Source organism: Sorghum bicolor, chromosome 3 (genome assembly GCF_000003195.3).
Source record: "Sorghum bicolor cultivar BTx623 chromosome 3, Sorghum_bicolor_NCBIv3, whole genome shotgun sequence".
Lineage (NCBI taxonomy): Eukaryota > Viridiplantae > Streptophyta > Magnoliopsida > Poales > Poaceae > Sorghum > Sorghum bicolor.
The window spans coordinates 72,167,941-72,180,357 of record NC_012872.2 but is presented as its reverse complement, the minus strand read 5'-3'; the positions used below and the strand labels follow the sequence as shown (position 1 = coordinate 72,180,357).

Below are 12,417 nucleotides of genomic sequence, written 5' to 3'. Positions count from 1 at the left end.
GCTTCGACTCACTCGTCCTTCTTGTCTCGTGGGAGCTTTGGAAGGAGCGAAACCGACGGACTTTCGACGGGATCTGCGCAACCACGACTCAGGTTTTGCGGCGGATTCGGGCCGAGGGCGAAGAATGGATCGCGGCGGGGTTCTCCAAGCTCAGCCCTCTTTTTGCTTTAGCTTCTGGCTAGTGGCTTCCGCTTCGAGTAGCAATACTACTTTGTTTCCTTAGCACGCCACTCGAAGCTCCACCGTTCCAGCCGGTGCTCTATGTTCGTGTGTCTCGTTTGCTCGGAAAGGGCACCTCGCCTAATCCCCAGCAAGCTGTGTAACAAACTCTTTCTTCCCTTAAAGCAACACGGGCTAAGTGCACGTTTTCGAAAAAAAAATGCTCATGGCAAATTAAATATAACACTGCAAGTTTATTTTATTCATCATCCCCATGCAAATTATCTTTGGTACATATGCAATTTGTTGCTTACAACAACATGACTACATATATGCTTCTCTTCTTATTCCATCGATGCATGGATCACATATATGCAATACTCAATTGGATACTTCTGCCCTAGGCGTGTCCAGTCCCTTGCTGGTGCTGGCTTTGTTTTCTTCCCAACATTCAAAGGTACATTTGCATATTCTTCCAAAGGGGCCACGCTTCCAGGTAGAGGAGCAATACCCACCGCTGCCCACGTCGTCATGAATGCACGAGTCGGCGCAATTCTTGTTGCTCATGCACGGGCCATGGTAATACACGTTCCTTGTCGTGCACAAGTGCGCCTCCGCGCCTACGCATATGCAATTATAGATCGCGAGGTGGCTAATTAGGCACATATATACACAAACTTTTAAATAAAGGATAGAGATTAATTATTAGCAATACTAGCTCGCTGCATGATGTTTTGCATAGGATGATGATGATGATGCAGGAGGTATATATGTTAGGCTGCCAAATTTCCAATTTAAGGTGTGGTAGTTCTTCCTTTAGTGTTTTCTTGAACATTATAAACAACAAGGATTGTTTTACTTACAGTGGGCCAGTAGGAGCAAGGCCAGGGTGAAGACACCGAGCACTACTACTTTCTTGTTGGATGCCATGGCTATTTAATTTTGTGCGAGACAAAAGAGCATACACATGTTCCATATTTATAGTGGTTTGCTCATAGGTGACTATCCGAACCCAAATATTGCAACTCCACTCACAATGTAAGCATTTTTAGCAACATTCAAAATTTTCCTACAAATATAATCATTTATAGCATAATCTAGCCTATCTATTCCTCTTCATTAATAATTAGTTTCCTTATCTGTGTCAATATAATTTGGTATTTAGAAAACAATTAGTGTATGTCATTTCTATGATCTCTGTAAGGGCATGTGTTAATTTATTCTATGCTACAATCATTTTCATTTTCTTAATCTATTCTAAAAACATAGAAATGCTTGTATTTCTAGATGAAGTAGTTCTTTCATTGGCCGCTTGGAATAAATGCGCAAGTAAATCCAACATATATATAGATAAAAAAACACAATATATAAATGAATCTAGTAAAACAGACTAGGATTTTCAACAAAAATCTAAACCTCTTAGCACCTATGTTATAGTTCTAGGTCTCATCAGTTGTGACATGAATCCGCTGCACAATGTAAGAAACTTGAACTCTAGAAAGGGTTTAGCAATTTTGGTGGTTGAGTGACAACTAGATCGTTCCCTTGTCTTATAAGTCGTACTTTTTCGGCCAGTCAACAGTGTTTTTCTCTAAATCAGGAGTAAAGTCCATCACCGGTCCCTAAACTTATAATGTCGTGTCATTCCGGTCCCTAAACTCGCAAACCGACCATTTAGGTCCTCAAACTTGTTCTTCTGTGTCATCCCGGTCCCTAAACTTGTCCAGTTGTATCATTCCGGTCCCTAAACATAGAAATCACTCATTTAGGTCTTTAAATTTGTTCAAATGTATCATCCTGGTCCCTAAACTTGTTTTGAGTCTCAATTGGGTCAAAACAAAGCGATCTAAAAACTCTATATCAAAAATAATTTATAACTTTTCCATATGAACTCAAATAAAGACAAACTTTATACTAAAGTTGTAGCCCTCGATGCAATCTATAACTTTGTAGTTGAAAAGTATTTTATTTAAAGTTGTTTAGTATCACAAAATTTAATTTTAAATTTTAAATTTCAAAATCTATAAACTTAAAAAAATATTTTGGGATCCTAAATGATTTTAATTTAAAAACTTTTTAACTACAAAGTTGTACATCGCGTTGCTGACTACAATTTTGATACAAAGTTTATCTTCATTTGAGTTCATATGAAAAAGTTGAGTTATTTTTGGATATAGAGTTTTTAGATTCATCCTGTTTTGACCCACAACTAAACAAGTTTGAGGACTTATATGAGATCTCCAAGTTTATGGACCAAGATGATACAACCGAACAAGTTTAGGTATCTAAACAGTCGTCTACCGAGTTTAGGGACCGGGATGATACACCAAGACAAGTTTAAGGACCGATGATGAACTTTACTCATAAATCAGCGAACAATACTTTCAGCCATGGTTTTTCAACCAACGAACAGGCATCAAGAGTATTAACAATGTTTGCTAGCAGTATACATGGTACTTTAGTCCTAACTCTGAAAGTAAGTCATGGATGGCAATGTCTATCGATAAATGAGCTCCATCATCTAATATTAAATACAAAAGCCAGACTTTCAATAAATGTGCAATTACTAAATAAGCGGTGTAAATTACTAGAGTGAGCATACCTAAATGCAACAAAATTATACAAGTTAAGAATAGTTCACCTAAATGACCATTGTTTTAAACAATAATCAAGGGCTAACCGTGTCATTTAGACTCTAAATAACGAATTAAACTAGGCCGTTTAAACATGCTTAAATGGGTTAAATGGCTATTTAATTTACCATTTATTTAAAAAGAGGATTACAACCACCACATTTGGCACCCAACTAATTAACATCGTAAGTATATGAGGTGGTATGGGTAGTTTTCTTCCACAAAAATTATTTGCTAAAATACATATATTTTACATGCACAAATATATATATACTTTCTAGCATATTTAACTTTTACATACATAAATATGTATATGTTACTATGCAAATCATTTAACTCTGTTTAAACATCATCTAAATTGTCTAAATGCTAAATAAACAATAACAGATTGTTTACCATTTAGCGTTTAAAATAACACTGGCCAAGAACAATATGTCGAAAAAGAGTGCAGGGTATTTCGGTCAAGCACACCAATTAACCCGATAATATAATGAAGTCCCATAAATGATATATGCTCTCATAGTTCCATTGTGCCACTTTGACAAAGATAACCACAGCAAGCATTCCTAACACGTTCTCCATAGCTACCATAATCTTCACTTTCTGCAAACAATTATAACAACGACAAAAAAGTTAAAACCAACAACAAATGATCAAGGAGAAGAAAGTGAATGTTTTAGTGCTCAAGAATATGATCCAATAAAGCGATAAGCTATATAAATAGTATTTTACAATATTTTAATCTTTGTAGCTAACATTTGTACTTTAAAAAATATTCAGAACAGGTTACGGAATATTTATAAAAAAGACACTTATATATACACTCATAAGTGATTTGGTGCGGTGTAGTGGTAGTGAGGTCCAAGTATTGACACTCATAAGTGATATGGTGTGGTGTAGACGTGTAGTGGTAGTGAGGTCCAAGTATTGAGTTGAAGGCTATGATTTGATTCCTAGGAAGGACATAATGTTTTTGGTTGTTTGTGTTTCCTGGGAACCATTAACAAAGATAGGCATTTCTGGTAATCACTAACGAAGGTGGAATTGATTTCCAAAGATGATCATTTCGACCACCTCTATAATTGGCGATTGATGTTTGGCTAGAGTCTCTGAAAACCTGCCCGTCTTTGAAAATAAAAAATGCTCGTCACATGCGTCAATGAGCGACAACTTTCTTGCAGATTTCCATCTCATGCGTCGGTGAGCAACAAATTTGTTGTAGATTTGCAATGCTCTAGGGAAAGCGCTAGTTAGCAGGCCACACTTGTCAGTCACAGTATCGAGAAGCTAAAAAAATTGGATGGAATAATATTGATTCATATAGAGGAAAAAGTCATGGAGTTAGGCTGGCTACACCCAAACATGTTCAGCCAGGAGAGAGGAGGAAGGGAGCGGGACATGCTTAGACTAGAGAGAAAAGGTCCACTAGTAGGAACTAGGAAGGGGGAGGGAGGAGTGATGAGCTAATGGCACGTGCTGAAGAAGACATGGAGTAGCCCACTCTGGTAGATAATCAACCGATGAGAGTGGGGCAATATGTGGACCCAAGCTATATGAGAAAATTATTAAGGGCTTTATATTTTATTAAGAAAATTTACTCTAAATTAAATTTAAACTTTTTTCTATTTTATAGGGTTTATTAATAGTTTAACACTACCATAGTTCACAGTGACAGATCCGAAGGATAGTCCGGATGGGTCGAAAACCTCCTGAAATTTGGCTTAATTTTATATACTTGTCATTCATTTCCCAATAAACAAAATCTAGCCTAGAAACTATCTCTCTCTCTCCCTCTCCGAGACATGTCGACGCCCCTCCCTCCCAACCTCGTGAACCAAGAGTATGTGACTCCTCTGCGCCGCCACATGATCGCGTCTGCATCGCACCACCGCCCGGCGCCTGTCCACCTCTTCCCTGCCTCGATCTATATGCACTCGTGAGCCCACGAGGCCCTCCGTAGCTCCGCCCTCCAGCATTTGGCCCTGTCCCTATCCCCGCTGGCCCTCACTAATCTCCTACCCATGCCGCTCGCCAGGCTCCAACTGAGGAGAATAGACGACGACGGTGGTCGGCATAGGCGGAGCTAGCATGGTGGCACGTTGTGCCATGGACCACCATAGAAATTGGATTAATGTTGAAACTACAGTATAAGTGTTCTATGCTATAATGAAGATTGCATTTAGAACACTACTATTTGGCTTATTACGTTTAGATGGACCATCCTTGCACTGAACCCTAGCTACGCCACTGGTGGTCGGCGGACCACCAGATAGGTCGTTCCTGATGGCTGATGCACACGACGACACTACAACCGCACAACACCCTTCCTCTCTCGATCCCTATGGCCTATGGGCTCCAACGCATTAGCCCTATGAGTGTAAGAGTGTCTATAAGCGTGTTACTCAACCATTGTCTAGTTTAGACTAGAGTTAGAGATTGTGCATATGGGATATGTGAAATTGGTGCGTGAATGTGTGATTATATGCCATTTGGACTTAAATCAAAAGACCTTAACTAGTAATGTAATCTTCTATTACTCAAGACCTTATGTCTAAACTATTTGCATTTTCATTTAAGAAGGTTCCAAACTTATTTTTTATATTCTCCTTGTCCGTCGAGCCATTTAGAATTATGTACCGAACCACTTAATAAATTTAGTATTGGATAATACATTCATATCGTATTGCATAGTAGAAACTTGTAGGTAATCCGTCCGTCACCGATAGTTCACACACAAACATGCATAATTTTACCTAACACAATTTCAAATATTTACAAAGTTGATTTGGCTCTTGTTCTTGCCATTTGAATTCTATTTGCATCTAATCTCAAGCAGATTTATTGTAAAATCAAAATGTTTAGATACCACCATGGGAAATATGAAGGTGCTTAGATTTGGCCTTGTCAGTCGAGATGCCGATGCACCGTGCATAGCCGTGGCTGAGGCTGAGTAGCCTCTCACGAAGTGGAAATTCGAAATGGAGACACGCACATATAGGGACAGACTGAGACCCAAAACCAAGCTACCAAAACACGATCATGTTAAAACTAAGAGTGGGTAATAATGTTGATTTTGCTTCCTAATTAAGAGCATATATGCCCCACGTGTACTGCTAGATGCACATGAGTGTACAACAAGAGTTAGATTTCTCACTGTTACTGCACATGCATCTCCATCAACAATGATGCATGTGAGGTTATGTGCCTTTGGGGGCAAAACTTCAGTGTTTACAAGTGTGCCACATTCGTCAATGGAAGAGTTAAAGAGATATACTTGGAGGTGGGGGTGAGGGGGGCTTATGGCCCTGTAGCAGATGCTCATGACAAAAATAATACTGCCAGTTTTGTTCATCATCTCTAAATTATTTTCACGCATTTGCTGCTTACAACAACATGACTACATGTGTTCTTCTCTTATTCAATTCCAGTGATCAACTGCATATACATATATATGTAACACTCAATTGGATACTTCCATCCTAGGCGTGTCCAAGGGTGTCAGAGGGTCCCTGCCGCGTGTCGGCGTGATCCCAGCTAGTCTTGTCTTTCTCCAACATTGAAGGGTACATTTACATATTTGTCTACGGGAGGAGCAGTACCCACCGCCACCAATGCGATGTTGGATGCACGAGGCCGCACAATTCTTGTTGCTCATGCACGGACCATGGAAAAACTTGTTCCTCATCGTGCATACATGCACCGCCTCTGTGCCTATGGATATGATTATAGATCGCTAGGTTATTGGTTAGGCACATGTATAGACAAAATTTAAAATACAAGGACACAGATTAGCATGTGGTACTCGCTCCAAGATTGTATGGGATGATGCATGATGCAGGAGGAATGTTGCGAAGTTTCCAATTTCAGGTGGTGGATTTTCTTTACTATTTTCTTGAACATTATAAACAACAAGGATTGTTTTACTTACAATGGGCCACGAGGAACAAGGCCAGGGCAAAGAGACCAAGCACCATTACTTTCTTGTTGGATGCCATGGCTATTTAATTTGGTGTGAGAGAAAAAAAGCATACACAAGTTTGATATTTATAGTGGTTGCTCTGGCGTGCGTAGTTGACTATCCAAACCCAAATAGATACACTTTATCAACTCCATTCACAATGTAAGCATTTCTAGCAGAATTCAAAATTTGCCTAAAAATGTAAGCATTTCTAACATAATCTACCCCTCTATCTCTCATCATTAATAATTAGTTTCCTTATTTGTGTCAATGTAATTTGGTATTTAGAAAAGACTTGATGCTTGCTATTTCTATTATCTCTATAGGGTGCAGGTGTTAATTGCATCTATCTATTGATGGGCGCCACAATCATTCTCTTTCTTTTGTCCTTAGTCTGTTCTAAAATACTAGAAAATGTTATATTTCTTTATGGAGTAGATTTTCCATTGGCTGCTTTGAGTAAATACAAGTGCATCCAGAAACACAACATATAATTGCATCTAGCTAGTAAAGCAGATTAGGATTTTTCAATGAAAATCGAGACCACTTTGCACCTGTGTGATAGGTCTCATAAGTTATCAAGTTCATCCATTTTTTTTTTAATGAAACTATCAAGTTCATCCATTGTGCAACACATCCAAACATTCGTCATGCATATATCTAGTGCAAAATATCATTAATTGAACACACTCCTAGTGTACCGAGTACATCAAGAATTTAAGTTCATTACATATAGCTTTATTATAAGTCCACTTTGACTGAATCGAACAGGAAAACAAAACAAGCATATCTTACTTGCTATACTAGGCAATCACCAATCGTCAGGAAGTTAGAGCTTCTTAAGTTCTTATCATGCAAGCCGTACACCTTCAGCAGAAGCTTTTTTTGAAGGGGCATCGTAAGTAAATATATACGTATATACACAATGAGACTTGGGACATGTATAATCTGTGGATGGAAAAGTTTGAGGCTGCAAGCAGGCGACTCGGCCGATCGAGCTCGCACCGGCGGCATCGCAAAAATTGGCAATGGTGGAACACGGGGCGCTGCGCGTACGAGCTTCGACCTGTTGGCCCTATATATCTCACCGTCTGTCTGATGAGGAACTTGTCCTCCGCCGCCGCGAAGGGCAAGGACGACTTCCCCGCCCCCGCTGGAGGAGGAGAGAGTAGGTCCGCCGGCAACCTCGTCTTCTCGCCCCTGTCCATGTACTTCTGTGCTTAAAGATACAAGCAGGTGCGGACCGTTCCTGCTCGGCCCGCCCGTAAAAATAGATCTCGTGGACACTGCAGGCTCTGTTTCAAGTGATGCGGGCTGCCAAGCCTGCAAAGCCTAACAGACACTTGCATCAGCCTGCAAGGCTTGCTGCCTTCGCGTTCATCCTGGGCAGCACCAGCGCCGCACCGGCCGCACGAGCGGACTCCTGCAAAGCCCAAGAGACTAAAACAGACACTTGCATCAGCCTGCAAGGCTTGCTGCCTTCTGCCGCACGAGCGAACTCCTGGTCGAGCGCCACGTCCGCAACGGCGGTGCTAGAAAAGCGTCAGTCAACTGCTCCGTGAGAACCACTCAACTGCTTGTTCCCCTTCTCCCTTCTTCTTGTTCTTCTAATTTGAACTTTCTCACCATGGCCGCCGCCCTACCTCTAGGAGGACGTCTCCAGTACACCCCAATGCCCCATGTTGGCTCCCCATCCAACTCTCGGCTCCAACCTCATTCTGCAGCAAGAGGGCAACATAGCCTCATTCTCCACCTGATGCCTGCACCTTCATGTCGCCATTGCTTCTTGGCGTCGTACGTGCCCCCATGGTAAGATATAAGATTGGTGCGTCCTGCCGTAATTTGGAGGCGCCGGCCATGGCACCCGCTAGCTACCAGTATATAGTATTGTGTTATGTATAATGCTTCTCTAGTTAATATTAGCATGCATCTCTCTCAGCAAAAAAAAAAAAATAACTAAAAGATACATGCAGCAGATGTCTGCAACCTGCTGCTTATTTTGCTGCAAAGCTCAACAGGACGTTGCAGGAACTAGTGCAGGCTCTGCAGGTGTAGTAAAAAAATTAGGGCGGATGATGAGACTGCGCTTTCCCTGACGACCGCCGGCGCCAAGGGATAGCTAAGCGAGCTCCTCGACGCCCAATCCCGCGAGAGCCACACCGAGAACGTCCGCTGCATGGTGGAGCGCGCCCTCCCGCGCACGGACGCCCCACCAGGTAGGGGCATCGGATCGGACAATGAAGCGCCAGCTCCAGGATCTCGGGATCAAGGCCGTGCTTCGATCCTGCCAGAGCCGACCTGCCCGACATGCTGGTGCACTATGGCGGCGGCGGCGACACGGAGACTCCCGAGCGCCACAGGGGCACAGGGCGGTGATTGAGGTGAACGAGGAAGACACTGAGGCAGCGGCTTCCACAGCTCTTATAATCGGGGAACGTTGTTGTGCAATGGCAGCGCCTCTGCGGCGGCCAAAGGCTGTGGACTTCGTCGCCGATCGACTATCCGTTTGCCTTCTTCGTGGTGGAGGAAGCAGTGTCCTGTGCAATCCTCTTCGCAGGAGGACAAGTGCTTTACCCTACAAAACCATAGCTTCGCGATACCTGCAGGCTACTAGCTCACCTCACTGTATGCTCTAACAATAGTAATCGCCTACGCAATTGCTGGATTGAAGTTGGCAGAGCAGCCTATCTTTTGTACTATTATCATTATAATTTTTATTTATATCTGATCTGGGATAGAAAATACAATTAGAGCATGTTTCAATTGTTTTAGTGCTACTACTATATCTGATTTCTTGTTTACTTCCGTAAATTAAAACTCCAGCCCCTTCCTACTTCCTCCAGTCACTACGGCACAGTGCATCTCCACCGAGAGCATAAAGATGTACCGAGAGCAGGAAAACGGGCCCTCGGTACATCACTCTTGTACCGACGGTTAAGCTCGGTGAAATAAGACCCTCGGTGCACTTCACGAGTAGCGTTCGGTGAACACATACGCTCGGTACCATTCCCTTCTACCGAGCGTCTAACCCTCGGTAAGATAAAACCCTCGCTAAAACTGTGTTTTAGCGAGCAAAGCTCCTCGGTAGAAAAAACATCTCGGTAAAATTGACGCACCACTCTCTCAGTCGAGTAAACTCCCACAACGTCGTCAACTCCACCGAGAGCACCGTCTGTCGCTCGGTAGAATATGGTCATTCCACCGAGCGCTAATGGGTTGCCTCCGGTGAAATATTTACACCGAGGGGTATGCGGAGCCCTCGGTAGAGTTTGGTCTTTCAAAATTCAAAAACACTTGAATCCAAAATTTTGCAGACGTGATTTACGAAATTAAAAATTCAAAAACATTTCAATCCAAAGTATGATTTCAAATTGTACCGAGAGCCTGGCTAACCCTCGGTACAAAATGGCTAGTTACCGAGGGTTGCATACAGCGGCGCTCGGTACAAAATTTTTACCGAGGGGCCAAGATGCACCCTCGGTAAAATTTGGTTATTTTTTTTTGAATTTGGCTTCCATATTTTTTGTGTGTGCTTCTTACCATGCCTACTTGTTAATGTCAGGATTTGAGATTTTTTCGTAACCATTTACTATTTATTTTCAATTTACATCTATTAATTGAATTTTCATTTGGGTGTCAAATTTGAACTGTACGCCATTCAAATAGAGGCAAGACATGATCCGAAAAATGATGGACATACTTGTGAGTGCAATGTGAGCCCCAACCAGGGGACAGAGCCAAAAAAATCGAACACCTTGTTCACGGAACATGCCAAATCTGTTGCGGATGAATAGTCTTTAAATTATATAAAATTCAAACGAAGTCGAAAAATCAAAAAACTTGTCCAGTGGTCATGGTATCTTATGTGTAGACTGTGAAAAAAATTTGAGAAGGTTTCGCTGACGTTGGCGCCTAGAGTGATGAAACCCAGGCTGTATACAACATATGATAATATAACTCTAGTGGAGTTGTACAGGATTTCATCACTCTAGGCGCCAACTTCAGCGAAACCTTCTCAAATTTTTTTCACAGTCTACACATAAGATACCATGACCACTGGACAAGTTTTTTGATTTTTCGACTTCGTTTGAATTTTATATAATTTAAACACTATTCATCCGCAACAGATTTGGCATGTTCCGTGAACAAGGTGTTCGATTTTTTTGGCTCTGTCCCCTGGTTGGGGCTCACATTGCACTCACAAGTATGTCCATCATTTTTCGGATCATGTCTTGCCTCTATTTGAATGGCGTACAGTTCAAATTTGACACCCAAATGAAAATTCAATTAATAGATGTAAATTGAAAATAAATAGTAAATGGTTACGAAAAAATCTCAAATCCTGACATTAACAAGTAGGCATGGTAAGAAGCACACACAAAAAATTTGGAAGCCAAATTCAAAAAAAAATAACCAAAATTTACCGAGGGTGCACCTTGGCCCCTCGGTAAAATGTTTGTACCGAGCGCGGCAATGGGTAACCCTCGGTGACATGGCCATTTTGTACCGAGGGTTGGCTGTGCGCTCGGTATAATTTGAATTCATACTTTTAATTTCGTGTAAATCACGTGGGCGGTTTAAAATTTTGAAATAAAAATAAAAATGTACCGAGTGCCTTACTATCCAGCACTCGGTAAAGGCCCTAACTGGCCTTATCCAATTCCCCCCCACTCCTTCTCTCTCTCACACACACTCGTCCCCACACTCAGCCGCCCCCGCCGCCGCCGCGCTCACCCGCCCGCGATTCCGCCGCCGCGCTCGCCCGTCCTCGTCGCCGGTGCGGCCGCGCCACCCCCCTCGCCGTCGATCCAAGCCTTTGCCCGCCTCTGTCCCCAGCCGCGCCACCTCCCGCGCCGTCCTCGTCGCCGTCCCCGCCCGCGCCCCCGCCGCCGCCGTCCACGCCGTCCTCGCCGTCCCCGCCCGCGCTTCGCCGTCCTCGCCGTCCTCGCGGTCCTCGCCGTCCTCGCGGCCTCTGCCCCCGTCCTCTGCCCCCACGCGCGCCCCCCGCAACCTCCTCGCCGGCCGCCCCTGCCCCCACCCCCGGCCGCGGCCCCGTCGCCGTCCACGCCGTCCTCATCGTCGCCGTCGTCGCCCGCCTCTGCCCCGCCGTCCAGGCCGTCCCCTAATCCGCGGCCCCGCCCCCTGCCTCGCCGTTGTCAGCAAGGGGAACGAGGGGAAGAGGAAGGAGGAGGAGCAAGAAGGGAGGAGGAGGAAGAAGGGAGGAAAGAGGAGGAAGAAGGGAGGGAAGAGGAAGGAGGAGGAGCAAGAAGGGAGGAGGAAGAAGAGGGGCCTTGCCCTCCCCGCTGCGAGCAACGCCACCGCCGGCCGCGACCTCGCCGCGACCACCGCCACCGCCGGCAGCTACACGCCCCCGCTCGAGCAAGGTGAGGCTTCGTGCTTTGGTGAAATGTAATGAAATGTAGTATATGGATGTGAATCGGTGAAATTCAATGAGAATGCGTATGTAGTTGTCGGCCTTCGTGCCGTACACTTTATTGCAGGTTTGGATGCCTCACCGTATAGGGGAGGTGCTGCCGAAATTATGGACTAAGCCCCTTGATTTGTTTTTGGTGCAGAGAGTCCCGTCGGAGTCGAGCCAGAGTAGCGGGTTTGCCTGCACTGCTTTGCCTCGCCACTGGAGCCCTGAGGTATGAATAACCCCTCTCT

At 43.8% G+C, this 12,417-nt stretch overlaps 1 protein-coding gene and 1 long non-coding RNA gene across 2 annotated transcripts; one reads left to right on the top strand and one right to left on the bottom strand.

The window, feature by feature from the left end:
- LOC110433322 lies at positions 394–1,112 on the bottom strand. Its single transcript, XR_002450711.1, has 2 exons — positions 1,023–1,112; positions 394–779 (listed from the first exon to the last, which is right to left on the bottom strand). It is a non-coding gene; the product is annotated as an uncharacterized LOC110433322 (long non-coding RNA).
- On the top strand, positions 9,058–11,876 carry LOC110433778 (vegetative cell wall protein gp1-like). The gene is made up of 3 exons (XM_021456348.1): positions 9,058–9,122; positions 9,574–9,661; positions 11,460–11,876. The coding sequence occupies exons 1-3, from the start codon at positions 9,058–9,060 to the stop codon at positions 11,874–11,876; spliced, it is 570 nt and encodes a 189-aa protein (XP_021312023.1).